This window comes from Dasypus novemcinctus, chromosome 12 (assembly GCF_030445035.2).
Source record: "Dasypus novemcinctus isolate mDasNov1 chromosome 12, mDasNov1.1.hap2, whole genome shotgun sequence".
Taxonomy (NCBI): domain Eukaryota; kingdom Metazoa; phylum Chordata; class Mammalia; order Cingulata; family Dasypodidae; genus Dasypus; species Dasypus novemcinctus.
In genome coordinates this window covers 59521244-59547787 of record NC_080684.1, presented here as the reverse complement: position 1 = coordinate 59547787, position 26544 = coordinate 59521244, and the positions used below count along the sequence as shown (strand labels likewise).

At 39.2% G+C, this 26544-nt stretch overlaps 1 protein-coding gene across 1 annotated transcript in view; it reads left to right on the top strand.

The window, feature by feature from the left end:
- E2F7 (E2F transcription factor 7) overlaps positions 1 to 21661 on the top strand; it is a 46480-nt gene extending 24819 nt beyond the window's left edge. The window contains exons 8-13 of the mRNA XM_004472943.4: positions 5517 to 5699; positions 6162 to 6234; positions 13830 to 14328; positions 15428 to 15683; positions 17346 to 17767; positions 18684 to 21661. Of these exons, the coding sequence (XP_004473000.1) occupies positions 5517 to 5699; positions 6162 to 6234; positions 13830 to 14328; positions 15428 to 15683; positions 17346 to 17767; positions 18684 to 18854 (1604 nt within the window). The 3' untranslated portion in view covers positions 18855 to 21661. The remainder of the gene's footprint in view (positions 1 to 5516; positions 5700 to 6161; positions 6235 to 13829; positions 14329 to 15427; positions 15684 to 17345; positions 17768 to 18683) is intronic.
- The last annotated feature ends 4883 nt before the right edge of the window (positions 21662 to 26544 follow it).

The window sequence follows — 26544 nt, the reverse complement described above, 5'->3', positions numbered from 1 at the left end:
CGGGGGGGAAGGGGAAAGAAATAAATAAAATAAATCTAAAAAAAAAAAAAGAGGAAAGTGAATATGTTAAAGAAGACTATAAATTGTGTGGAAGCCAGGCCCCCCAAATATTGGAATTAATACTAGATCGAGCCTTTGCTCTGTGCTAGGCATTGTGTACATTTTTTAATTCTATCCTCAGAACTCTAGCTTGAGTCATAGATACAATTATATTTTGTTTTCACAGATGCAGGCAGTTAAGCAACTTTCCCAAGGTCCTGTGTTGAGTTACAGATCAAGGTGCATGAGGGACCACAAAAATATTTTTAATATATAACATCAATATCGAAAGTGCTCCCTGAGAGAGAGCAGGGGGGTAAAAAACGGGTGGATTAAGGATAGAAGAAAAGGTCTAAAATAACTAGGTAGAGTGTATTAGGGAGAGATAATAAGATAATCCAGACCAAATGTAAACCATGGGATTCTATCATTGCTCAGGTCCATGTAATTTGTACTAATTTAGTCCTACTCTAGAAGCTGGAAGTTGAAACAGCAAGAAAGCAAGTAAGTTTGAAACAGAGGATGACTTTGGAGGCTATTAGTGTCTGCACCCAGTAGATACAGCTGTTGTCATTTTCTTCTTCTTGTATTGTCCGTCTTGGATCATCCTTTCCCATGGCTTCAGCTAGCATTCTGAAAGTCCTAATATCTGTTTTCAACACTGACCTCTCTTCTTAGTTGTGACATTGACTTCTGACTATTGAATATTTCCACCTGGGTGCTTTTCAGGACCCTTGAACTGAACTTGTTTTCTGTACCTGGTCCTTTTTCAGTATTCCCTATTTCCATTACTGACAACATCAACCACCCAGCAACAAAAGGATCAGATACCTTTGATCCTTAATTCACTTTCTTTCTTAGCACCTTCATTATTCACAATTCCTCAGAATTAAACTTTATAAATGTCTCTTTCCTCCTTTTCCACCCAGTTAATGCTTAGATGTGTTCTTTTTAACAGATTTATTGAGGTGTCATTGGCATACAATAACTGGCACATGGTTAAAGTTATGATTTGGTAAGCTGGGTCATATATGTATATATAGGTGCCTGTGAGGTAATCACCACAGTCAAGATATTAAACATATCCATCTCCCTGAAGTCTCTTCCTGCCCCTTTGTCGTTCTTCCCTTCTTCCCACCTTCCCCAGGCAAACATGGTCTGCTTTCTGTTACTCTTGATTGTTTTGCATTTTCTAAAATTTTATTTAAGTGAGTCATTTAGTATGCATGTTTTTTTAAATCAGGCTTTCATTCAGCGTAATTATTTTGGGATTTATTTGTGTTATGGCATATATGAATAGTTTATTCATTTTTATTGCTGAGGAATGTTCCATTATCTTGATATATCATAGTTCGTTTATCCATTCACCTGTTCATGGGCTTTTGGCTGTATGCTTTCATTTCTTATAGGTAGATACATAGGAATGGAATAACCTCTTTTTCTGGGAGGTATTTACATTTTTGAGATACTTCCAAACTGTTTTCCAAAGTGGTTGTAAAATATCACATTTCCACCTGCAGTATATAACAGTCTAGTCGAACCACATCCTTTTCAAAACTTTATATGATCAATATTTTTTTTTTTTAAGATTTATTTCTCCCCCCTCCCTCCACTGTCTGTTCTCTGTATCCATTTGCTGTGTGCTCTTCTCTATCTGCTTGTATTCTCATTAGGTGGCTCCAGGAACCGATCTGAGACCTTCCAGAGTGGGAGAGAGGCGATCATTCTCTTGTACCACATCAGCTCCCTCGTCTGCTGCATCTCTTATTGTCTCTCTTCTGTGTCTTTTTTTGTTGCATTAGCTCTCCGCATGGGTCAGCAGTCCTGTGGGGGCCAGCACTCCTGCGCGGGGCAGCACTCCTGCACAGGCCTGCACTCCGCACGGCCCAGCACTCCATGTGGGCCAGTTCACCACATGGGCCAGCTTGCCCTCACCAGGAGGCCCTGGGCATGGAACCCCTGGACCTCCTATGGGGTAGATGGAAGCCCAATTGCTTGAGCCACATCCACTTCCCTGATCAATCTTTTAAATGTTAGCCTTTCTAATAGGAGTATAGTAGTATCTCATTGTGATTTAATTTGCATTTCCCTAATGACTAATGCTGTTGAACATCTTTTCATGTCTTTGTTAAACCATAAATATATCTTCTTTGGTGAAGTGTCTGTTCAGATCTTTTGCCCATTTTAGGGGGTGTGTGCTGCATTGTTTGCTTTATTATTGAATTGTAAGAGTTGTCTATATATTACACACTCAAGTCCTTTATCAGAGATGTGACTTGCAAATATTTTCTCCTAGTCTATAGCTTATCTTTTCATTGTCTACAATATCTGTTGAAAATCAAAATGTCTTAATTTTTATAATGTCCAATTTTTCCATTCTTTTGTGGATCATACTTCTGGTGTTTTATCTAAGAAATTGTTGCCTAACTTAAGGTCATAAATATTTTCCCTTATCCTGTCTTCAAGAAGTTTTATTTTTAGGTTTTATATTGAGGCTTACAACCATTTTAAGTTAATTATTCATATGGTGTATGGATCAATTTGTTCTTGTTGTCATTTGTTTTTTTGTACATGTATATCCAATTGTGCCCACATCATTTGACTATCCATTCTTCATTAAATTTCCTTTGCATCTTTATTGACAATAAATTGAACTGTATATGACTCAAAACTGTTACATTGAAAGTCAGTTTGGTATGCTGGCCTCTTAGAATGAGTTGGGAAGTAGTTCCTGTTTTGTAGTTTTCTGGAAGAGTTGTGTAGAATGAGTATTATTTTAATTTCCTAATTGCCAAAGCAAATACCGTGCAATAGATTGGCTTTAAAAATGGGAATTTATTGTCTCATGGCTTTGAAGCTACAAGTCCAAAATCAAGTTGTCGTCAAGGCAGTTGTGGCATTCTGGGGCTGGCACCTAGTGATCCTCTTTGTTCTTGGCTTTTCTGTCATGTGGCAGTGCACATGGTACCTACTCCTGGCTTCTCCCTTCTCTTCCAGTTCCTTTGGCATTCAGCTTCTGGCTGCTCACTCTCACTATCTCTCTATGTCCTTTCCTATAAGGTCTTCTTCAGTAATAGGATTAAGACCTGTCCTGATTCAGCTGGGTCACACCTTAACTGAAGTAACCTCATCAAAAGGTCCTATTTACAAGAGTTCACACCCAAAGGAATGGAAGTTAAAGAACATGTTTTTCTGAGGTATATATCACCAAACCACCACAGGTATTATTTCTTCCTTATTATATTTGGTAGATTTCAACTGTGAAGCAATATGAGTCTAGTTTTCTATGTGGGGAAGTTTTTTTTTTTTTTTATAACAACAAACTCAATCTCTTTAATAGCTCTAGGACTATTCAGGTTATCTTTCTTCTTGAGTAAGATTTAAGAGTTTGTGTCATTCAGGGGATTTGACCGTTTCATTTAAAGTAAGTTTGTGGACATAAAGTTGTTCATAATATTTTCTTATTAACATTTTAGTGTGTATAAAATCTTTAGTGATGTCACTTTTTCATTCCTGGTATTGGTAAATTGTAACCTCTCTTTTGTTCCTAATAAGTCTGACTAAAGTTTTGTTGTTTTTATTAATCTTCTCAAACAACCTGTTCTTGTTTTCATGGATTTTCCTCGTATTTTTCTATTCTCTTTCCTTGAATTTATTTTTTCTTCTAGTCTCTCAAAGGGGAATCTGAGATCATTAACTTGACACATTTATTTTTTTCTAACAGAAGCATTTTCTTCTATAAATTTCCCTTTAAGTACTGCTTTAGCTGCATCCCACAAATTTTGATGTTTTGTTTTCACTGTCTTCTGATTCAAAACTGTAATTTCCCTTTTGATTTTTTCTTTAACCCACAAGGTATTTAGATGTGTGCTAAATAGTTTCCAAATATTATGGGATTTGGCAGATATTATTCTCTTATTGGTTACAACTTTTATTCTATGTGGTCAGAGAACATACTTTGTATAACTTAAATCCTTTTAAATTTATTGAGACTTGTTTTATGATCCAGATATGGTCTATCTTGGTAAAAGTTTCATGTGCACTTGAAAAGAATAGGTATTTTGCTGTTGCTGGGTGCAATGTTTTATAAATGACTACCAGGCCAGGTTGATTGATAGTGTTGTTCTAGTCTTCTACATCCTTCCTTAATTTGTACTTATTTGTTCTATCAGTTATTGATAGATGTTGAAATCTCTGATTATAATTGCATATTTGTCTTCTTTTTATTCTGTCAGTTATTGCTTCTTGTATTTTGAAGCTCCGTATCATTTGGTGCATAAACATTTAGGATCACTTTGTATTCTTGAGGAATTGACCCTTTTGTCCTTTTAACATTATGCTCTGCTCTGGAATCTACTTTTATTTGGTATTAATTAGCCAGTCTAGCTTTCTTTTGATTAGTTTCCATGTTATGTACTGGTCATCCTTTTACTTTTAAACTATTTGTATCGCTACATAAAGTGGATTTCTAGTGGGCAGTTTATAGGTGAGTCTTGCAACCTCTAACTCCTTTGTTTTCCTGGATTCCCAGATCTATATTTTGCTTTGAAAAGGAGGATAAGTAGGATCTCTGTTACTGTATTGGCCCATTTTCTTTTGATTCTCTAATTACACAATTTTTAAGGGAATATTTTCTGGCCTTATGTCATACGAAAGCATCCTCTAAAGTTGTTTTGATTTTTTTTTTAAGTTGCATTAACATGAAAATGTGTATTTTAGAAAATGTAAGTGTAGTTGGATCATTCAGTTTATTAAATCAGTCTTTTAATTTAAAACATGCATGATGAGCTCAGGAAAAAAAAAGTGGACAAGGTACAAATGATCATCTGGATATCAGAGTCAGCTGCCTGGCTACGTAGCGTTCTGTCCTGACTTCACACAGGGTCCTTTAAATAAAATTGTGCCTCCAAAGCTCAACCTTTTATTATCCTCACTGTTCTGCAGCATTTCAACCATGAGGTTTCTGCTGACCTTGTTTCTTTGGTGACTTAGTAATGGAGCCTCCTACTGTATAGGAAAGAAATATTGAAGCATAATAGAAGATAGGGATTTTTATACTCATTGCCCTAGGGCTATGATGTAAGAAGCTGATCTCAATCTTGAAAGGAGATCTCAAAATATGCATGTGGGCTGAGCATAGTTGGACTTTCCTTTGAAACTCTCTGTTCAAAGAGCATCTAAAATGTCACTTCCATTCTAATTTGGGTTGAAGAACATCTTGCTCTACTTTGTTGCAATCCAGATAATTTTAGAATATATGTATGGATTCAATCTCACTTCATAGCATTCACTAACTTTTAAAAAAATAATACATTAAGAGAAATTGGGGTTTGAAACAAGGCTTATGAAGCTCCTTGGTTTTTTATTTATAGTGTGGCTCCATTCCAATTACAAACTCAAAACCATATCTTAAAAAGGCTAAAATTATCCTGAATTATAGCTATGTAACAACCCTACCAATTCTCTCATTTATTTAGATGAAGAACTAGTGGCTGTTTCTGCATCTGTCTTACCAGAATTGAAAAGAGAAACATATCCCCAGATTCAAGTCTGTGCAAAACAGAGGCTGGCTCGACATAATTCCTTTAACACAGTTCAGGCTTCTGACAGGATCAAGAGAAAAGTGAACTCAGAACCCAGCAGCCCTTACAGAGAACAAGGTATCTGCCCTTGCTTAATCCATGGGATCTGTCACTTGAGATGGAATAATAGCCCTACCCATGTGCTGGCATTTTTAAATGAGCTGACTCTGTAGGCTCTGCCTATTTTTCCTGGATGTCTACATTTCACTTACCAGAAGTGAAAACTCTTATTGCAGATAGAGGAAGTGCCACATGGCTGAAACTGATTCTTGTCAGCTTTGAAGATCTATTAGTCCACCTTAGTTGACCTGTTTGATGAGTCTCAGAAATTCTCAGAAATTCATCAGACTTACAAAGCAACACTTTCTCCTTTTTTTCTTACTAATTCTTGTTGAGACCTGAATTCACCATCAACAGTTAGCTTCTTGAAATTTCTCTGTGAATCAAATTCCTGAGCTGTGAATAACGGAATTCTTCTGTATGTAATTGGTGTGTATCATCTCTTGCTATATTTGTTAAACCTCCATTTTCCTTTCTCAGTACCAGGTGGCTATTCCTTAGAGATTGGAAGTCTGGCAGCTGTCTATAGACAAAAAATAGAAGACAGTTCTCAGTAAGTAATCTTTAACAGTTCACAGTGTATTCTTGTGTGCTTCCTAGTGTTAACTTTGACTAAATTGAAATGCCATCCATCAAAAGATAAAGTTTAGCATGCTTGTTAATAAGTCAGCCATGTGTTAAGAATTTTGTAAATCTCCATTTTGTGCCCAACACTGTTCAATAAGCAGCTTCAGTGACACAAATGTGTAAAAATTTTATGCCCCTAAGATATGATACTTTATAGAGGGAAAAATACATATACACTGAAAAAAGACTATTCACTACTTACATGACATTACAACTTGTCTATTTGTAACAAAGCCTTTTGAGGTTGGTACTATTTTCCTCACTTTACAGAGAGGTTGAGTAATTTACCCAGGTCACATTACTAATAAGTGACACAATTGGGATTCCAACACAGGCCATCTGACTCAAATTTGGGATTTGGTTTTAAAGGAAATCATCTATTATCAGAGAAAGTGGAAAGGAGAGATTTTAGTGACAGAGGTAGAAAGAAACAAGTTTGGTGCCAGCTCCACAAAGTTGGCGACAATTAGCTCATTAGTTTAGCTGTGTGAATTGTTCACATGGGATAATAAAAGGAAATGTCTTTCCTAAGAAGAGCTCCAGGTGTTGGAGGTAAGCAGATCAAGTTGACAAAAAGCTTTGAAATCGAGTAGAAGAGTTTGGATTCATCAGACAATGAGAAACTATTATAGATTCACTGTAGATCATTCTGGCTACTTTAAGCGAGGCATCGGAAGTAGAGAAGGTATAGAGTGAGCAGGTTACGTGGCAGAACATTCACAGTCATTCTGGCCCTTTGGGTGCTTGCCTGAGCCATGGTGTCAGCTGGAGATGGAAAGACATGGAAATCAATCTATGGTGATGCGTCAATAAAACTCGATGAAGTGAAAGAGACATTAAAAGTAAAGCCTAGGAGAGGACTGTGGGAAGATGGCAGAGTAAGAAGCTCCAGAAATCAATCCCTCCACCAGAACAACTATTAAACAGGCAGGAACTTTCTGAATCAACTATTTGAAAACTCCAGAGTCCAGTAGAACACTGTACACATCGAGGGAAGAGTGGGAGGAAGAGTCCGGTAGATTACAGTAAATGCCAGTAAATTGCTTTCTCTGCTTGGTTACCAGTACCGCTCCCCCCACTCCCATGGCAGGCAGAGGTGGTGTGTGGCCTCTGGTGTAGCTCACTGGTGCCTGAGAGGGACGTAACGATCCTGGGTAGAGGAGTGGATGTGGCTCAAGCAGTTGAGTGCCCACCTCCCACATGGGAGGAACCAAGTTTGGTTCCTGGTGCCTCCTAAAGAAGACAAACACAGCAAGCAGACATCGAGCAAAGCCAACAAGCAGACAACAAGAAAAAGAAAAGAGGGAAGTGGATATGGCTCAATGGATAGAGTTTCCACTTACCATAAAGAGGTTCAGGTTTCAATACCCAGGGCCTCCTGGCCCATGTGGTGAGCTGACCCACATGGAGTGCTGCCATGCACAAGGAGCATCGCCATGCACAGGGGTACCCCCCGCACAAAGAGTGGCCCACACACAAGGAATGCAGCCCCATACAGGAGAGCAGACTGCCCAAGAGTGGTGCCACCCACACAGAGAGCTGACGCAGCAAAATCACACAACAATACAAGACACAGCGAACTAGGGCGCTGAGGTGGAGCAAGAGAATGATCACCTCTCTCCTACTCCAAAAGGTCCCAGGATGGATTCCCAGAGCTGCCTAATGAGAATACAACAGACACAAAAGAACACACAGTGAATGGACACAGCAGACAACAGAGGGGGAGAGGGGAAAGAAATAAGAAAAAGAAAAAAAAAAAAGAACTGACAATGAGCAAAAAACAATGAGCAGACAGTGAGCAAACAAACAAAAGCAAAATGAGCAGGGAGCGGATGTGGCTCAAGCAGTTGAGCACCCACCTCCCACATGGGGAGATCCCAGGTTTGGTTCCAGGAACCAAAAAAAAGAAAAACAGACAGGCAGAAAACGAGCAAAAACAAGAAGCAACCAGGTAAGAGAGCCATGAGAGGTGAGGGGGAGATCCTGAGTTGGCATAGGCTAATCACTAACCACAGCTTTTCATTAGTGATGTTTTTGTTTTTGTCTTTGAGACGTTGTGAATTTACAAAACAATTATGCATACACCATACAGGATTCTCATACATTACCCCACCACTAACACCTTACATTTTTGTGCACATTTCTTACAATAGATGAAAGAATATCATCATACCATTATTGCTATCTGTAGTCCATAGCTTATATTTGTGTATTTTTTCCACAGACTATCCTATTATCAACACCCTGTGTTAGTATTGTATACTTGTTATATAGTTCATGAGAGAATGTTCTCTTGTTGGTACTGTTAACCACAGTCCATCATTCCCCATGGAGTTCACTGTTTATATAGTCTACTGCCTTGTACAATCCATCCAAAGTGTGTCCGCAGTGACTCTCAGTTCCTTCACAGAGAGGTACTGTCATCAGCTCAGTCCATTACAGAATACTTTGATTACTCCAAAAGGGAAAATCCCATACCCTCTTATATAACCCTATTATTGACCCTTAGCATTGGTATAGTACCGTCTTTACCATTGCTATAAAAATATTACAATATTCCTGTTAACTATAGTTTATATATTACATTAGTTGTATTTTTCCCACATGTCACTATATTCTTAACATCTTGTAAGAGAGGAACATTCCAGCGTTTGTACTATTAACCACAATCATCCACCACCGAAATCAGTTGCACATTTCCTAGATTATCCTCTAGCTTTCTTTCAGTTGACCTCCCATTATACTCACTATAATGTGTTACCATCAACTCTATCCATTTCCCTACATTTACAATCTACCTTATTAAACATTCTACATACATTTAGCATTAGCTCCCCCTTCTCAACCTACATTGTCTCCTAGTAACCTATACTCTAGAGTTTAACTCCGTGAGTTTCCATTTCATATTTAGTTCTTATTAGTGAGACCATACAATATTTGTCCTTCTGTGTCAGGCTTATTTCACTCACCATAATGTCTTCCATGTTCATTCATGTTGTCATGTGCATCCTAACTTCATTTTTTTCTCCAACTGAAATAGTATTCCATTGTATGTATATACCACATTTTGTTTATCCATTCACCAGTTGATGGACACTTGGGTTGTTTCCATCTTTTAACAATTGTGAATAAAGCCACTAGGAACATCAGTGTGCAAATGTCTGTCCGCATCTTGCTTTCACTTATTATATTCCAAGTAGTGGAATTGCTGGATCACATGGCAGTTCTATATTTAACTTCCTCAGGAACTGCCAAACTCTTCCACAGAGGCTGTACCATTTTAATTTCCACCAACAGTGAAGGAGTGTTCTAATTTCTTGTATCTTCCCCAGCACTTGTAGTTTTCTGGTTTTTTAATAATGGTCATTATGTAAGGTGTGAAATGATACCTCATTGTAGTTTTGATCTGCATTCCCTAATAGCTACTGATGTTGAGCATGTTTTCATATGCTTTTTCCCTATTTGTATTTCTTCTTTGGAAAAGATGTCCGTTTAAGTCTTTTGCCCATTCTTAAATTGAGTTGTCTTTTTTATCATTGAGTTGTGTGATCTCTTTATATAACATGGAGATCAAACCTGTATAAATCAATTTTATTGATACATATTAATGAATCATACAATTCCTCCAAGGTATACAATCAGTGGTATTTGCTGTAATTACATAGTTGTGCATTCATCACTTCAATCATTAATATTTTCATTAGTTCAGTATTAATAATAATAAGCCAAAAAACAGACAATGAAACAACAGAAAAACAAGAAAATTCCCCACTTCTCAATCTCTCTATGCTTCCCCCACTGTGCAGAGCTGCTGTTTCTGGCTATTCTATCCAAAGTATATAATCAGTGACTTTTACCATAATCACAATGTTGTACATTCATCATCCTAAAAATTTTAGAATAATTTCATTACTCCAAAAAGAAAGACTCCAAAGCCCTTAGCATTCCTTCCTCAGACCTATATAATAACTAATCTTCCATCTTTTTAAATTGATTTATATTTACATTTCATATAAATAGAATCATATAATATGTAGTACTCTGTATCTGATCTCCTTCACTTAGTATAATGTGGGTTTTTTTTCGGTCTGATATTAACATTGTGTATTATTAACTTATATTTGTTCAGCTTTAAGGAAAAATGGTCTTATATGTACAACTTTACCCATATTCATATTTCACATAATACATTTGGTTGAGAATAGCACAATCATACAGTATTTGTCCTTTTGTGTCTGCCTTGCTTCACTCATAATATCCTCCAGGTTCATCCTTGTCATATGATTCACGACTTCATTTCTTCTTACTGCTGCATAATATTCATCATGTATATACTCCACAATTTGTTTATCCATTCATCAGTTGATAGACACCTGGGTTGTTTCCAGCTTTGGGTATTGTGCATAATGATGCTATGAACATCAGTGTGCAGATATCTATTCGTGTCACTGCTTTCAGTTCTTTGGGGTATATGCCCTTTATTTTTAGTGAGAGACTTTGTATCACTGGGGACCCAACTCTGAGGGTAGCCATTGTTCCAACCCACCCAGACCAAGGCAGTGCAGGACACATAAAGAAAAGTTTGTTGCCACAGGGACCCCCTTTGTGGGTCTCTAGCCTTGTCTTGGCTGGGAAGGACTGACATGGGAAACTCCTCCTTGAGGTGCCCCTCATCCCAGAATTTGCCTGCCAGGCCAAAGCAGCTTGAGACAACAAAAACAGTGTAAGAAAAAATTTATGTAACAGACTTAAGTCCAGCTATAGAAATTCAGGAGAGGGGGAAGGTCTGTCTCCTGACAAGTAAAGGAGGCATTCAAACTCCTATAAACAGGGTGTTTTAGTTTGCTAAAGGCTGCTGGGAGCAATGTGCCAGAAATTAGTTGGCTTTTACAATGGGAATTTATTACGTTAAAAACTTACAGTCCTGAGGCCATGAAAGTGTCCATATCAAGGCATTACCAGAGAGCCTTTCTCCCCCTTCTCAGCTGTGAGCGATCAAACACATATCAAGGTCTCTGCTCATCTTTCCCCTCTCTTCCAGGCCCCATTGCTTTCAGCTTCAGGCTGCTCCACCTGTGGCTTTTCTCTTTCTCTTGGTTTCGTTGATTTCAACTTCTGGTGGCTTCTCTTAGACTCTCTGGCTTTTTTCTGTGTTCATGGCTTTCATTCCTCCATTTATAAAGACTACCAATAAGAGGATTGAGACCTACCCTGGGTCATGCCCTAGTGAAGTAATCTAATCAAAAGTAAGGTCCTTTAACTAAACCTAAATCAAAATGTCCTATCTACAATAGGTTTGCAGGGAAACAGATGTAGTTCAAGTGGTTGAGCAGTTTCTTACCATGTACAAGGTCCTGGGTTCAATCCCCAGTATCTCCTAAAAAAAAACAAACAAACAAACAAAAAATCAACTCTCATTGGGGAGCAGATGTAGATCAATGGTTCAGCGCCTGCTTCCCATGTACGAGGTCCTGGGTTCCATCTCTAGTACCTCCTAAATAAAGATAATAGGTTTACATACAAAGGAATGCATTAGGTGTAAGAACAGGATTTTCTGAGATCCACCCAGCTTCAAACTCATACTGTGGATCTTCAAAGCCACTAGTAGGCACAAGCCATGACAAGACACAGGTCCAGAAAAGACAGGACACTGCACTTTGCCTTTGCCTTGCTCAGGCCTTCCTGATGGGAGAGCTGACACTCAAAAATGTTTGTCTTATCACCAGCTGTTTACAAACTCAAGAAAAAGACATCTCAGGGCATAAATCCTAGAGTTAATATTTTAAAATATTAAAATGTACAGCATACAATAAAACGTTGTAAGACAAAGAAACAGAAAATGATGGAAGGAAAAAATTCAGAGAATGCCAGCAAAGAAGGCCAGACTATTAACATACCAGACAATGACTTTTAAAAAATGATCTTCAGTATAATCAAGGAGATGAAGGAAAATACAGAGAATGAACTAAAGGGTATAAGGAAAGCATTGAATGAATAATATGAGAATCCCAAAAGCGAGATAGAAAAATTTAAAAGGAGCCAAACAAAACTAGTGGAGTTGAATACTACAATAATTGAAATGAAAAATTCCCAGGAGGGTTTCAGTAGCAGATTGGAGCTGGCAGAAGAATCAGCAAAGTCTAAGATGAGACAATTGAAATGAGTCAAGGTGAGGAAGAAGAAGATGAAAGAATTATAAAAAGCAAAAATAGCCTAAGAGACGTCTGCAACACCAACAAGCATTCCAATATACACGTTATGGGAGTCCCAGAAGGATGAGAAAAAGAGGCAAAAGGAATATTATAAAAAAATGATGGAAAATTTCCTGAATTTACCATAAGATGTGAATATGCACATCCAAGAAGCCCAGGGAACACCAAACAGGATAAACTTAAAAATAAAATCTGCATCTTGAATGATAACTGATATTATTGATGGAGATGGAGATAATTAAATAGATGGCTGTGGAGTAGGACAGCAGTATACTAAGTGTGGGCATGTTGAGTTTCACAGAGCTTAGTAAAACCTATTACTTGTCAGATTGCACTAGTGTTTGGAGAGATTTGCTCTCTCTACAGCCCAGTGCACTCCATTTTTTCCCCAACAGCACAAGTGAACAATGAGATTGTGGGCAAAATAGGTCTCACTGATTCTGTCAGAGCAGCTGAGAAAAATCCCTGTCCTCTGGCTTTCTCTTTCTTAAAGGCATCTTAAAAGAATTTTCCTCATCTATTTCTAAAAATATACTTTAAAATGCACACATATTTTTAATAGCTTGAAATTTCTGTATGAAAGACCCAAACTTCATTGATAATCTCATACATCAGTGGGACAAATTTTGAATGTGTGCTGCCTAGAAATTCTTTATTGAAACAGACAAGAACAGATGAGAAAATAACTTTGTAAGCAAATTTATTTCCTCATTAACTGCCCACTTCATTTCTTCACAGTGAATTTGAGACAAACAGGATTTGTACTTATTTAATTCAAACTCTGGTCCAGTCTTCATTATTCACCTATGATGGTTTACAGTGACCAAGAGCATCAGCTTTGCCGTCAGAGAGCTGAGAATGAGGCCAGCTTTACTGCTTCAGAGCTGGGTGACCTGAGACAGGCTGTTTAACCTCTGAACTTTGGCTTCCTCGCTAGTAAACTGGGGTGGGGAGGAATCAGAGTAGCAGTTATTGTAACAATTTATTATAATATTATGCTAATAATAATAGTACTTATATACTTGATAAGGAATAAGTGCATGGTAATTGATAATAACTGTCAATAACTGTTAGAAGAGGGAACACTGGAGGAAGGGTCAGGGTTAGCTCTAATCCGAGTTCCCTTAACAATACCTCCCATCCCATCCAAATTCATACCTTGGTCATCTGCCTCTAGGATAAGATAATCTGTGCTCAGGGAGTGTGTTTAATATTAGCCTGGTTTGGTATGGTTCTCTAGAACGGCAGAATCAGGAGTTGGTAGAATGTGGTAACTTGGTGATACTCAATATTTTTCTTTATGTGACAGGAGTAAAGCCTTTGCCAGTAAAAGAATGACACCTCCATCAAGCAGCCTGGACTCTGGTGCTCCTTGCCCTGTCCTTTCAATTGACTCGGAATATTGTGTTAATCCTTTAGCCCACCAAGTATTTTCTATTGCTCCGAAGGACATGCAGACATTCTCCGTGCAGAATGGTCTGAATGGACAAGTAGGCGTCTCACTCACTTCTGCAGCCTCTGACCTGGAGAGCCTGAAGCCAGCTCTCCTGGCGGGTCAGCCCATGGTGTATGTGCCCTCCACGTCACTGTTCATGCTGTACGGGAGCCTGCAGGAGGGACCGCCCACAGGGTCAGGGGCAGAGAGGGACAGCAATAGTTTGGAAGTCCCAGCAACAGCAGAGCTATTGTCTGTGCCCTTTGCTCAAAAGCGTGTCAGTATGGAGAGAAAGCCTCAGGAGGACGAGCCAGCCACTAAAAGACTAAGTAGAGAATATGAAGACGGCCCCTTATCCCTTGTTATGCCCAAGGTAAGGGAATGCAAGTGAATGTATCTGATGATATCACATTAATCCAGAAGCTTCTTCCTAAGGAGAAACAGAAGTGTTAATCTACTGAGTCTGAAATATGAGAATATTTCACATTACTTGTATAATTAAGCACTGGACTGGCTCTTCCAGAAATCTTGCCATTTACTAGTACCATAAGAAAATTAAGTGTTTTTGTTTTGTTTTGTTTTGTTTTTTAATAAAAAAATATAAAGAAGAAAAAAGCTTATCCATAATCCCACCACAGAGAGGCAGGCCTTGCTTACATGTTGTGTATTTCCTTCCAATCTTTTTTCTATACTTTTTTTTTTTTTAACCATTTGAGATCACTGAAATCATCTTAATCTAGAAGGCAGCTGAGTTCTAGAGTAAGGAATGTCTGTGCTGCCGGCTTTTACTGTGTGTGCTCACGCAGTTCTTTTCACTGCTCAATAATCCCATTTCTCTAGTTACAAAATGAGCAGAACAAAAACATGAGCTGTCCACGTCTCCTGCTTAGGAGCCCTTCAGAGGTTAATGAGATACAATCAGTAAAACTCTCCAGAAGCAGAAGCACTGTCATTACAGCAGTTCACAGCAGGTCAGCTAGGCACACTTCATGGAAGTCATTCCATTAATTAAGAACCGTTCTCCTCTATTCCTTTCTCTTGCCAGAATGAACTTTTCTAATTTTGTATATAGCCTGGGGTTGCAGAACAGAAGTGAAAGACTGACTGGCATATGTCTTAGAAAACCAGGCTTGGGACAGCTCTGCAGTTCAAAGTCCCCTGAGAGACGGCGACACCATGGCCCTTTATGTGTTAGCAGTTCACAAAATATTTTACACCTTAGGCAGTTTTCCATTATTAAACTCTCCATCATTTCTATACTTAGGAAATGTAAGTTTCCAGAGTCCCATGACTTGTCATTCATTCTCAGACTATGCCTGTGAATATTATAAAACATCAAACACACAAAATTAGTAGGGCACACAGCAATGTTTTCATTTTTTGATGTGCTGGCTATTTTGTGAAAGTTGTTATTAAGATTTACTACCTGGGTTTTAACTTGCTTTTCTGGTTCCTGGTTTGGTTGTTCTTAGAAACCCTCAGATCCCCCAGACGTTGCCTCTCCCAAGACTATCGATAACAAGTTATCTGTACCCCTCGAAGATGTTTGTATGAACGGCCAACTCCCTGCTGCAAAGGAGATTTCAAGAAAGCCTACAGCAAACTGCTTCGTTGCTCCTGAGTGGGAAAATCCTTTAAAAAATGCAGAAATGGAAAAACCTTCAAAAGAAAATGAAAACACCAAAGAACCCCCTTTGCTGCAATATCTTTACGTGCAGTCTCCCGCTGGTAAGAGATCTCATCATGAACTAGAGTCCTTTGGGTAGTTGGATCATAAACTGGATTTTTCACTTTTCCTGTGTCAGCTGACCAAAGTGCTTCATTGACGAACTGCTTTCTACAACCTCCATGCCATCTTACTCTTAGCCTTCTGGTTTTCTCTTTGTTTTCCCCTTAATTTCTCAGGATTAAATGGTTCTCCATCAATAAAATGAAGGTAGAATATTATCCTACTTCCACCAACCTCAAGGGTAATGGAAACATAATTAGGACAGGTGATTTTTTAAAGTGCACTAAACTTGTTTGGTTAAAAAAGCACAATAAAGTCAAAAGATTCTTCTATTTTTTTAACAGCTAATTCTGGCATTGGTTTATTATAATAATATGAACATATTAGCCATAATGTGCAAGTGGCATTCTTAACTTTGACTTTTGTATCAAGAAGTACTGAGTATATCATTGTGATCAAGTACCAACTCTGGAATAAGAGGACTTGAGATTTAAAACCACTTGTTATCTGTGTGAACTTAAGAAAAGTTATTCAACCATTACCCCATTGGTAAAACAGGGATAATAATAACACCTGCTTCATAGGATTGCTGTGAAAATTTAATGCTATGTCTGAAGCACTGAGAATAGTGCTTGGTACTTGATAAGCACTCAATAAATGTAAGCTGTAACTATTTTGAAGTGAATCTCAATTATAATAGATACCTAGTATGTATGATATGCAGGAAGCTACTCTTGATTCCAAAATATCATTGATTTTCCTCAATTCCTTTGTTGGCTTAAACTTCTTTGCCAAAATAGGTTAGGTCTTTATTTGTATTATTGACTTATCTAAAAAACATTCTTTATTCCTTTACCAAATATTTTATATGTTTTCTCTAAACCTGGTTTAGAGAAACAGTGTGTGAGCAATTTACTGATAACAAAAAACAGATATGGCCCATGCCTGTAAAAATCATAGCCTAGTACAGAGACTTTTAGCCTTTTCTATACCCTGAATTCTTGCATTCTGGTGAAGCCCATGATTTCTCCTCAGAATGTTTACAAACAAATAGATTTAAATCCATAGGATTACAAAGGAAGCCCATTATATTGAAATAGTGATAAAAATAATTTTAAAAATTATGTATAATATCAAAAAGCTCTAGCAGCAGGTCTAATCCATCTTAATTTCAGAGTTGTAATGAGTTTAAATGGTACTTAAGATATCTGTAATAATTGTAATGTGAGTATTATCTGTGCTTTTTACTAGTGACAAAGTGAAAGTACTGTTAATACTACTGTGATTTGTTGCCTGGAAATTTGGTTGTGGAAAATATAAAATTTCAGTTAGAAGTAAATAAAAATAACATTTTTCCCATCCAAGTTCACTTTCTTCTTCAATTTGGGTTTGATGGAACTCACATTAAGAGCCCCCTGCGAGAGACACAGACATCAATCAAATAATCAAAAATTCCAAAGATGGAATTAGGGCTGTACCCACGAGGTGTGGTGCTCCGAGAACAAGGGAAAGGGGATTTGACCTGGCCAGGTGGGAGGAGGGTTCATCTTTTCACTGATTTATTGTCGACCGCCGTTTGAAAGGACCAAGAAAGAGAGGCGCTTAAGTTGTTTCTCTTGGTTTCTTCATGTTGTGTTCAATATCGCCCTGTTCTCTTTCAGGCTTGAATGGTTTAAACGTGCTCTTACCTGGCAGTCAGGCCCCTCATGCTGCGGCTCCACCTTCAGGTCAACTGCCGTCCCTCAGTGTTCCTTGCATGGTCCTCCCGTCTCCGACCCTGGCCCCTTTTCCTCTTCTCTATTCTCCCACGATGCCTGGACCAGTTTCTTCTGCTCCTGGCACGCTTTCGAACACAGGACCTGTGAATTTCAGCCTGCCGGGCCTCAGCTCCACAGCTCATCTTCTCATCAGCCCTGCAGCCATGGTTAGCCCGAAGCCGTTGAGGCTCCCCTGCACAGACCCTCAGCTTCAGGGCCAGCCCTCCCCTCACCTGAGTCCGGTGGTGTCAAGGTCCCGCAGCGCCAGCCAGCCTGAATCCCCCGCCTACCTGGGGCATCCAGTCTCAGTCCTGAAACTGCAACAGGTGAGCCCTGAAGCCTCGTTTCAGTTTGACGCGGGAAAGCTGTGCACTCTGTGACGGGGTGTGCCCGCGTTTAATTAGTTGTGTGCCTGGAGGGCTGGGGCTCTAGGTCAGCCTCTGCCTGGCTGCCTTTGTGGAGGCGTCTGGCTCCTGATTTTTTAAAGCATGGGAGGTAAGGTAAGAGGGACACTCCGTGCTTTAAAGAAAAACGTATATTTTAATTGTCATTCTGTTTCTTAGCATTAGAGGGCACCTATTTTCAGCATGGTTCAGATGGACTTTTGATGTATGCTGAATAATTCGGGAGAATTTCTCCAGAGCTTTCATTTCATTAAGTCAATAAGGGAAACTACCCTAAATTTTAATCATACAGCTCTAGGAATCATGGAGGGAAACCAAAGTCTTGATACTAACTCAGAGATTTTAGCATCAATCATTTCTTAAAATGTATTGTTTCAAAGCATGCATGAATATATATATTCTCATGACACATAAAAAAATATACATATATACATAATCAGTATTGTGTATATATGTATATATATATTGGCCTCCCACTCCATTTGCAGATCAGTTAATGAGTATTTGTCGAATTCCTCTTATGTATTAAGCATTGTTTAGTGATTACATTCTCGTTTACGTTTTGCCCAAAAATATTTTAGACAACTTATCAGAGACTCAAAAATGTATTACTTTTTGGCAAGACAATTATAAAATTCTTTTTTATTTGTGCCAGGCACTGAGTAAGCTAATATATGGTGTGCTCAGTGCTGTGAAGGAGATAAATAGGATCAGTGAGATAGAAAAGTGAAGAGGAGGAAAATACTTTCATGGGGAGCATAATAACAAAGGCTTCCAGTTCAGAGGTTGAGAAAAATTCGACTCTGCTCTAATTTTACTTTTTTTTTTTTTTTTCCAGTCACCAGCCCCAGTGACTCCCAAGAGTATCCGAGGCACACAGCGGGAGACGTTTTTCAAGACACCTGGTAGCCTGGGAGACGTGGTTACAAGGAGGAGAGAAAGGAATCAGTCACGAAACACAAGCTCGGCCCAGAGAAGACTAGAAATATCCAGCGGTGGGGCAGACTAGCCTGACACTGTGTAGGTGGGGGTGGAATCAGACCGAGAATTTCCCTGTTACAGGTGACACCCTAACGCCAATCAGAAAGCAGTCCCCTAACCATTGGCAACAGTGTGTGTCTTTCCTCTGTTTTTCATCCACTGTTTCTATCAATTTCCCATCATCATGAATCTTCTATTTTCTTGAAAGTAATTGTTATTCATTGTGCATTAATACCAGTTAGAGTTCAGACTCTGTGCGTAGTGTCACAGGGAAAGCACTGACTTACTTTTGTGGTTTTGATTCAGGAATCATCTTCTTGCTGGAAATAGATCTGAGCAGGCTACTAGAGCCTTTTGGTTTTTTTAAAGGGGGAGTGGGGATTGCTAGCACTTAACTAGGGTAAGCATTTTTGACATGTATTCCACTTGTCCTGAGTAAATCTGTAGGGAAAGAAACTTCCTTTCTACAGTTTAAAAAAAGCTACTGCTTCCTTAGGCTTCCTCAGGGAAGCCAACTTCAGTTGTGAATCCTATGGTATTATTTATTTTGTTCCTGAAATGGGATTTAGTGCAAAAAGTTTACAACTACAGCAAAACAGATAATTTCAGGGTATGACGACTTGAATGTTTATACTTTTTGTTCTGTATTTGCCCTGCACTTATTCTACAACAATAATAATGTAGATAAATGTATATACATGACGAAATGTCAAGACCAAAATAACTGTGAAGAATGACATACCTTGCTACAAGTGAAATGTGCTAACACCATCTATGGGCATGAGAACGAGGATGAACTCAAGCAGCCTAATAGCTGCTTCTCAACTAACCATGTGAACAAGGAGGTTTTATTGTTTATTGGTGAAAGTCCTGCTATGTTCCATTTCCTTCACTACATGCTCCTGCAATTTTTATTTAAATGCTAACTTTAAAGTAGTCAGATATGGATGCCTTTTAGCAACTGTTGTTTATAGAATAAATCAGGATGGTAGAAAATAATTTTGTGGAAAATTGGAACCTGGATATGACCTTTTAGTAGAATTTTAAAGAAGATAACTGTAGAAGTTGACATAGGACAATAGGTGTTCTCTTAATTTTCTTTTACTTTTTTCCTTCATGTTTGAAAGGGTAAGAGGGAAATGGATACATTATGTTCAGTATCCAAGAGTGTTCAAACCAGAGTTATATGGTACTTCTGACCAATATGAACAGAGAGTGTAGGAGTTCAGTGTTCTAGCCTGAATGCAATTCTGGAAACTACTACATAATATCCCTTGTTAAAATACATTATTTTAGGATTTCATTAAGTAGCCCAACTTCTTTGTATTCCTAGATTCACTGATAATTACCTCACTCTATCTCTTCAGAGTAAAATCCCTTCCTGCCTCTTTTCCTTCCTTCCTTCCTTTAATTTTTTAAATTTCTATCTTAGATTTGGAACCTTGGTGTAGGGTGTAGGGTTTTATTTTATTTTTATTTTTGGACCCAATAAAATGTTATATGAAAGAATAATATTAATTTAAGAGACTCTGGGAGTCTGACTAAAGTAGCTTTATATTAACTACAGGATAATATTAGCCTTGTTACCCCCACAATATTTTTGAAAACTTGAGGTAGGTAGCCAGATTAAATAAATTTGCTACTTATGTAAAATTTATCAACACTACACTTTTAAAGTTTACAAGATATTATTTTTGTACCTTTTTTTAAAAAGCAATCTTGTCTAGAGTTAAGCAGATAAAATGGTTCTAATCAACAATTACATAGTAAAGATTTCCCTGAACTAAGAACAATGGCTTCCTCTCAACATAAGTAAAAATATACCTTTTTTAAGGTACATTATAAAATATGCAGCACATAAATCTGTACAGGGTGCATGCATTTTAAGTATAATATCATTCTTAATATATATCTTCCACTTCCACAAAATATTTCCACTGATCTACATTGAGATAAAAACTCAAATTGATTCTCCCTTCACTCTTTCTAGATGTTTTCCATTTATTAGGGTGGCTTCTTTGCTATCCCTCTTCTTTTAATTCTTTTCGTGATATGACCACGTTAACCTCAGAGAATTCATGGTTCTTGAGGGGTATAATGAAGCAATTCCATAAACTAGATTATTATGACTTTGTGTCCAAATAGCTGTACTTAGCAATAGAAGACTAAGGAAAAAAATCACTTGTATTCAGTACCCACTTCTTAATGTGGCTTTCTGATATGTAAAAATAATAATGATAATGAAGCAGTGGTTGTTACTGTCAGGAATACAAATCTGTTTCTTGCAGAGCAATGAGGGTAGTGAATCTGCTGAACTAGATTTGGGTATTTAGAGTAATGAAGAAGCAATGGCAATCTTGAATCTATCATTGTTTAATTTAACAAAAGAAAGAAATAATTGTTGGTGATACTGCGAAGGAAAGCAGCTGTGACTTGGCACTGAGGAAAGTGTGTGTACCCTACATTGTCCAGGGTTTGTGAAACCCTTACATTCTGGTACAAGAGTTGGGGGTATAACTTTATACTTGAATCTACCTACCAAGTTTACATTTCTCAATTCCTTTTTTGTAAGGTGCTATTTCTGTATTTAAACAACCTTTTTTTATGTAAAGCTGCTTTCTGTTTATCTTATTGCACTGCTAGTTTTCTGTAGGTATTAATTTTATTGCTGCTTACTGCTTTTGTTTTCATATTATTTAGCTCTGCTTTCTTTCCCATGTGGCTATATTATCTATAGCTGTCTTCTTATAACTTTACTACATGTAAACTGATGTTTTTTTTCTTTTAGAAAAATGTTAAGCTTTATAAAATAGCAATAAAAATTTATTCGTTTAATAAGAGATGTTGGTTGTGTTTGTTGGTGGGCTTTATGCATGGCCTGCTTTCAGTAAAACCATGAGCTGTTGCAACATAGTCAGCTAGGCTCTCAAAAACTTAAGTCAGATTTTTTGCTGGGACCTTCCAGTGGTTCTCAAACACCAAACTGACTGCATCAGAACCATAGCGGAGTTTGAGGGGAGGAAGGGACTATACCATTGAGCTTCTCACTCCCACTGAAGAGAATTTCCATAGGTTTGGAGCTTCCAGTGATTCAGATGATTATCCAATGTAGGAATCACAGGCAAATGCAGACTACCTTCCTGATTTTTGGTGGTGTCATAAGGTTAAATGCTTCGTAGCAAATGCCCATCTTTAGTTCAAAGCCAGATTCCATTATTAACCCTCACTTTTAAATTAACCTCTAAGTAGAAATAACCTGATTTTCCTACCTCTTTGTGACTCGAGAGAATCATTTATGTTGCACTGTGCAAAACTGTGAGATTCTAAAGGAAAGGACAGCTTTGAAACTCCAATACCAAACCCATGGCCTGGTACCCAGTAGGACCCACAAAATGGTGAACAGATGAACTGCAAGATCCCTTGCAACAGTGCTTTCCAATTGCCATCTTTCAGTTACATTCAGCTTGTGCCTCCCTTATTTTATTCTGACCCTTTTCATCACATCACTTCTTTCTTTTCCCTATAGTCTCTAGCCTTCCCTCTTGCAAGACAGATAAGAAAAAGCTTTGATAAACTTGCCTCTATTCATGCATCAGGATTAGGATTTTATTAGGACTGCATTTAGTGGCATATTACATTAAAACAGTTCTGTTGTATCACTCACATTTACCTATACCTTCTGCGTGCCCCATCATTAGTGGTGTGAACAGTGTGTTTAATAAGCAGGACTCACAGGTAATCATAAAAACAATTATGTTTTGTCTCTGGGTGTCCCTTTCAATCTGGTCAGTGGATGTCATCCACTTGTCCTTATATGAGAATTAGGTCAGGTGCTGTGATTTTTCCAGTTACTATAAGTAACAGAAGTCATCATTCATTGCAAACACAGTCTTAATTACACAGGCGTGTCCGGTTCTCTTCTGCAGCTGGGGCTCACTATAGACTAGGCACACTTGAGAGGGGGCATGGTCTTTGTTTCTTCCCTGACTTCCTCCAGAATGCTTTCCTAGGTTTCTAACCCCGGTGAGGTCAAAGCAGCAGTAGTGGGGGACGTAAAGGGACAGGAAAGCCATGGTTTGACAGACACAGTCATAGGGCTTCTCACACTGTGGAATTGGCAGACGTTTGAGCAGATTTGCCGGAAGAGTGCTTCAGAGGCCTCACCTTGGGAACATTTGCCTGAACTTCCTGTGATGCTTGCAGGCAATGCATTTTCCCTCAGTTGTGGTACTCTTTCAACCACTGGTTTCTGGCAGCCTTCACCATATGGGCCCTTGGGCAGGATTAAAAACAGCCCCAGAACTGGCTCTATCTCCCTTTAACCCACAACCCGGGCCCTTTGTGCTGATTCTGGAGAAAATGCCTACCCAAACTCACAGCAAACTCCCTTTTCTTTCACTGGAAAAGCTACTGGACCAACCATCTTCCAAATCCCCCCAGCCAGAGTCAGACACTAGGACGTGCCTGCAACTGTAGGAAAGAGATGAGCGGCAAGCAATACCCCACACATCTCTCTTTGGTGTCTCCAGGTTGGCAGAGGTAAAGAATCACAGCATAACTCTAAAGAAATCCTCACAAAATCCACTTCTATTTCTATGCCATCAACTCCTTCATGACCTTGTTGTGTGTGAGAGAAATCAAAATTGTCTAATTGGTCTTACAAAACTGTGTTCATTCTGCACAGAGTCCAACATTTCCTCCGGAATACAGAATTTATAGTCACTAGGGGCTGTAGCCATTTAACATCCTGTTACAGTAGTTATGCGCTTCAGTTTTCTAGGTTTTGAGTTTTCCTGGATAATTGTTATGGCACTTAATATCTCTAACTTATAAAAGTAATCTTTACAGGTATTTATTTATTTTTAGTGTTAAGATCTGTTTCAGTAATCCTTTCTGATCGAAAAAAACTAAGAAATCATAAAAACCTCAAACAGTTTTCTTCTTTTCATTCTTTCACATCTAAATCCTTTCTTATAAACGGCCCACTGGTTGTCTTCAGTTTGATTGGAATTTCTATACAAGCATCCATTCTTTCTTCAAATGTGCCCTGAAGAACTCAACTGTCAATGAATATTAGAGTCAAATAGAAGAAGGGCAAGATGGTGGCAGAGTAAAGAGTTCCTAGAGTCAGCTCGTGCTACAGGGCAGTTAGTAATTACTCAGAGCTATCTAAAACACCTGTTTGGTCTCCAGGAGACCAGAAAAGTATCTTGCAACATCCTCAAAAAAATGGAAGGAGGAAACTGCCCATCTGCCGAGAAGATTCATAAGTAGAGCACTTCATGCTGCAGAGGTTGGTGCACGTGGCACAAGCCACCTCAGGAGCTATTCCTTGGCTGGAGTTGGAAGCTCCATTTCTCTAAAATGGGGAAGGAAGAGACAGTTGGGCACTGACTTCAGCTACTGATTAGTAAATTCAGCTGCCTAAAGTATGATCCTAAGAACAGCTGATGTCTGAATCTGTCCAAGTCAGAAAGAAGCCAGTAGCCACCATTCTAACGCCACACCTGGCATGAGGGGGAGTGGTGCAGACTGAAAATCACTTTGCCGGTAAGGACCAGCTTCTTTCCATCCAGACTGGATTGCAGCTCTGGCCTAAACCCCAGCCCCACCTCTGTCAGGGAAGAAGTTGGGGGCACCTACACTAGCCCCTCCAGGAACCTGCAGGCCACACTGCAGAGACCAGGGCCCATCTTCAACTGGTGTTGCAAGTCGTCACAGGAGCTATTCCGTGGCTGGAGTTGGAAGCTCCATTTCCCATGAGTGGGGGAGGGAGAGACAGCCACAGACTTTGGCTACTGGTTGGTAGACTCGGCTGGCTAAAATGTAATCCTAGAAACGGCTACGGTTTGAACCTGTCCAAGTCAGAAGAAGGCCAATAGCCACCATTTTGTCTCTGTCCCTGGCATGAGGGAAAGCAGGGCTGACTGAAAATCACAGTGAAGTTAGGGATTGGCTTCTTTCCATCAAGATCAGATTGCACCCCTAGCCTATGCTCCAGCCCTACCTCCGGCAAAGAGGAAGTTGGGTGGACTTGCACCAGCCTCTCTGGGCAACTGCAGGTGCTTTTCCTGGCACAGACTGAATAGTCAGACACCTGGGGCTCTATCCCTGCCCCCAAGAGAATAGGAGGGGAGCTGGGTTTCCTCAGCCTTTCCAGGCAATGGCAGGCACTTTTAGGCCTGCATAGCCTGGACTGGTGGGTACCTGTGGATCCATCCCCACCACCCATAGGGAAGGAGGAGGCTGGTGTTTCCACAGACTTTCTGGGCAATGCCAGGTACTTTCAGCCTGCACAGGCTGAACTTCTTGCATGCCTGTGGATCCACTCCCACCCCCTAATAGGGTAGGAGGACTTTGGTGTCTCTACAGCCTCTCTAGACAACAGCAAGTACTTTAAGCCTTCAGGACTAAACTGTTAAGTACCTGTGGGATCTACCAGCACCCACTAATAGGGCAGGAGAGAACTGGTGTTTCCTCAGCCTCTCCAGGGAATGACAGGCAATTCTGGCCTACATGGAATGAACTCCTGGGCATCGGTGGTTCTGTTCCCACCCCCTAAAGGGCAAAAGGGACAACACTCCCTCATCCCCTCAGGGAAACTGCAGGTGTGTTCAGCCAGCATGAATTAGATTGTTGAGCACTTCCGAGGGTCTATCCCCACCCCATCAGGGAGTGGGTGCCAGAACTACATCAGTCTTTCTGGGCAACTGCAGAAATTTTCACTCACATGGCATAGATTGCTGCCCACACATGCAGCTCCATCCCTGCCCAGGTAGGGGAGGAATGGGTGTGAAGCTTCATCACTATCTCTGGGAAAATACAGACAGTCTTGTCCTACTCAACCTAGTTTATTATACATGACTACAGCTCTGTCCTTACCCTTGGCAGAGGAGAAAGGTGGGAGAAGCTTCATCAACTCCTGGGGCAACTCAGGCAGCTTCAGCCTCCACAACTTACAGCACTAACTACATCCTTGGCTCCTACCACACAAACAGCAAGGGAGAAAAGACAAGAAAACCCTAAACTAAAGAGAGAAACTGTACCCAGAATAAATACATCTAGTATTTATCTTGGCATCAGTGATGCCAAGGCACCAACAAAAACTTATAATCCACACCAAGAAACAGGAAAATATGGCCCAGTTAAAGGAACAGGATAAGTCTCCAGATAACATAAAGGAGTTGAGACAATGAATCATAGATGTCCAAACAAATCTCCTTAGTAAATTCAATGAGATGGCTAAAGAGATTAAGGATATTAAAAAGACACTGGGGGAGCAAAAAGAAGAATTTAAAAGCATACATAGAAAAATAGCAGATCTTATGGGAATGAAAGGTGCAATAAATGAAATAAAAAATACACTTGAGGCATATAATAGCAGATTTGAGGAGGCAGAAGAAAGGACTGGTAAGCTTGAAGACATGGCCTCTGAAAGCAAACATACAAAAGAACAGGTGACGAAAAGAATGGGGAATATCGAACAAGGTCTCAGGGAACTAAATGACAGCAAGAGACATGCAAACATGTGTCATGGGAGTCCCAGAAGGAGAAGAGAAGGGGGAATGGGCAGAAGGAATCTTTGAAGAAACAAAATTTCCCAATCCTATTGATGGACATGAATATCCATGTCCAAGAAGCACAATGCAATCCCATTTGAATGAACCTGAATAGACCAGCTCTGAGACACATTCTCATCAGAATGTCAAATGCCACAA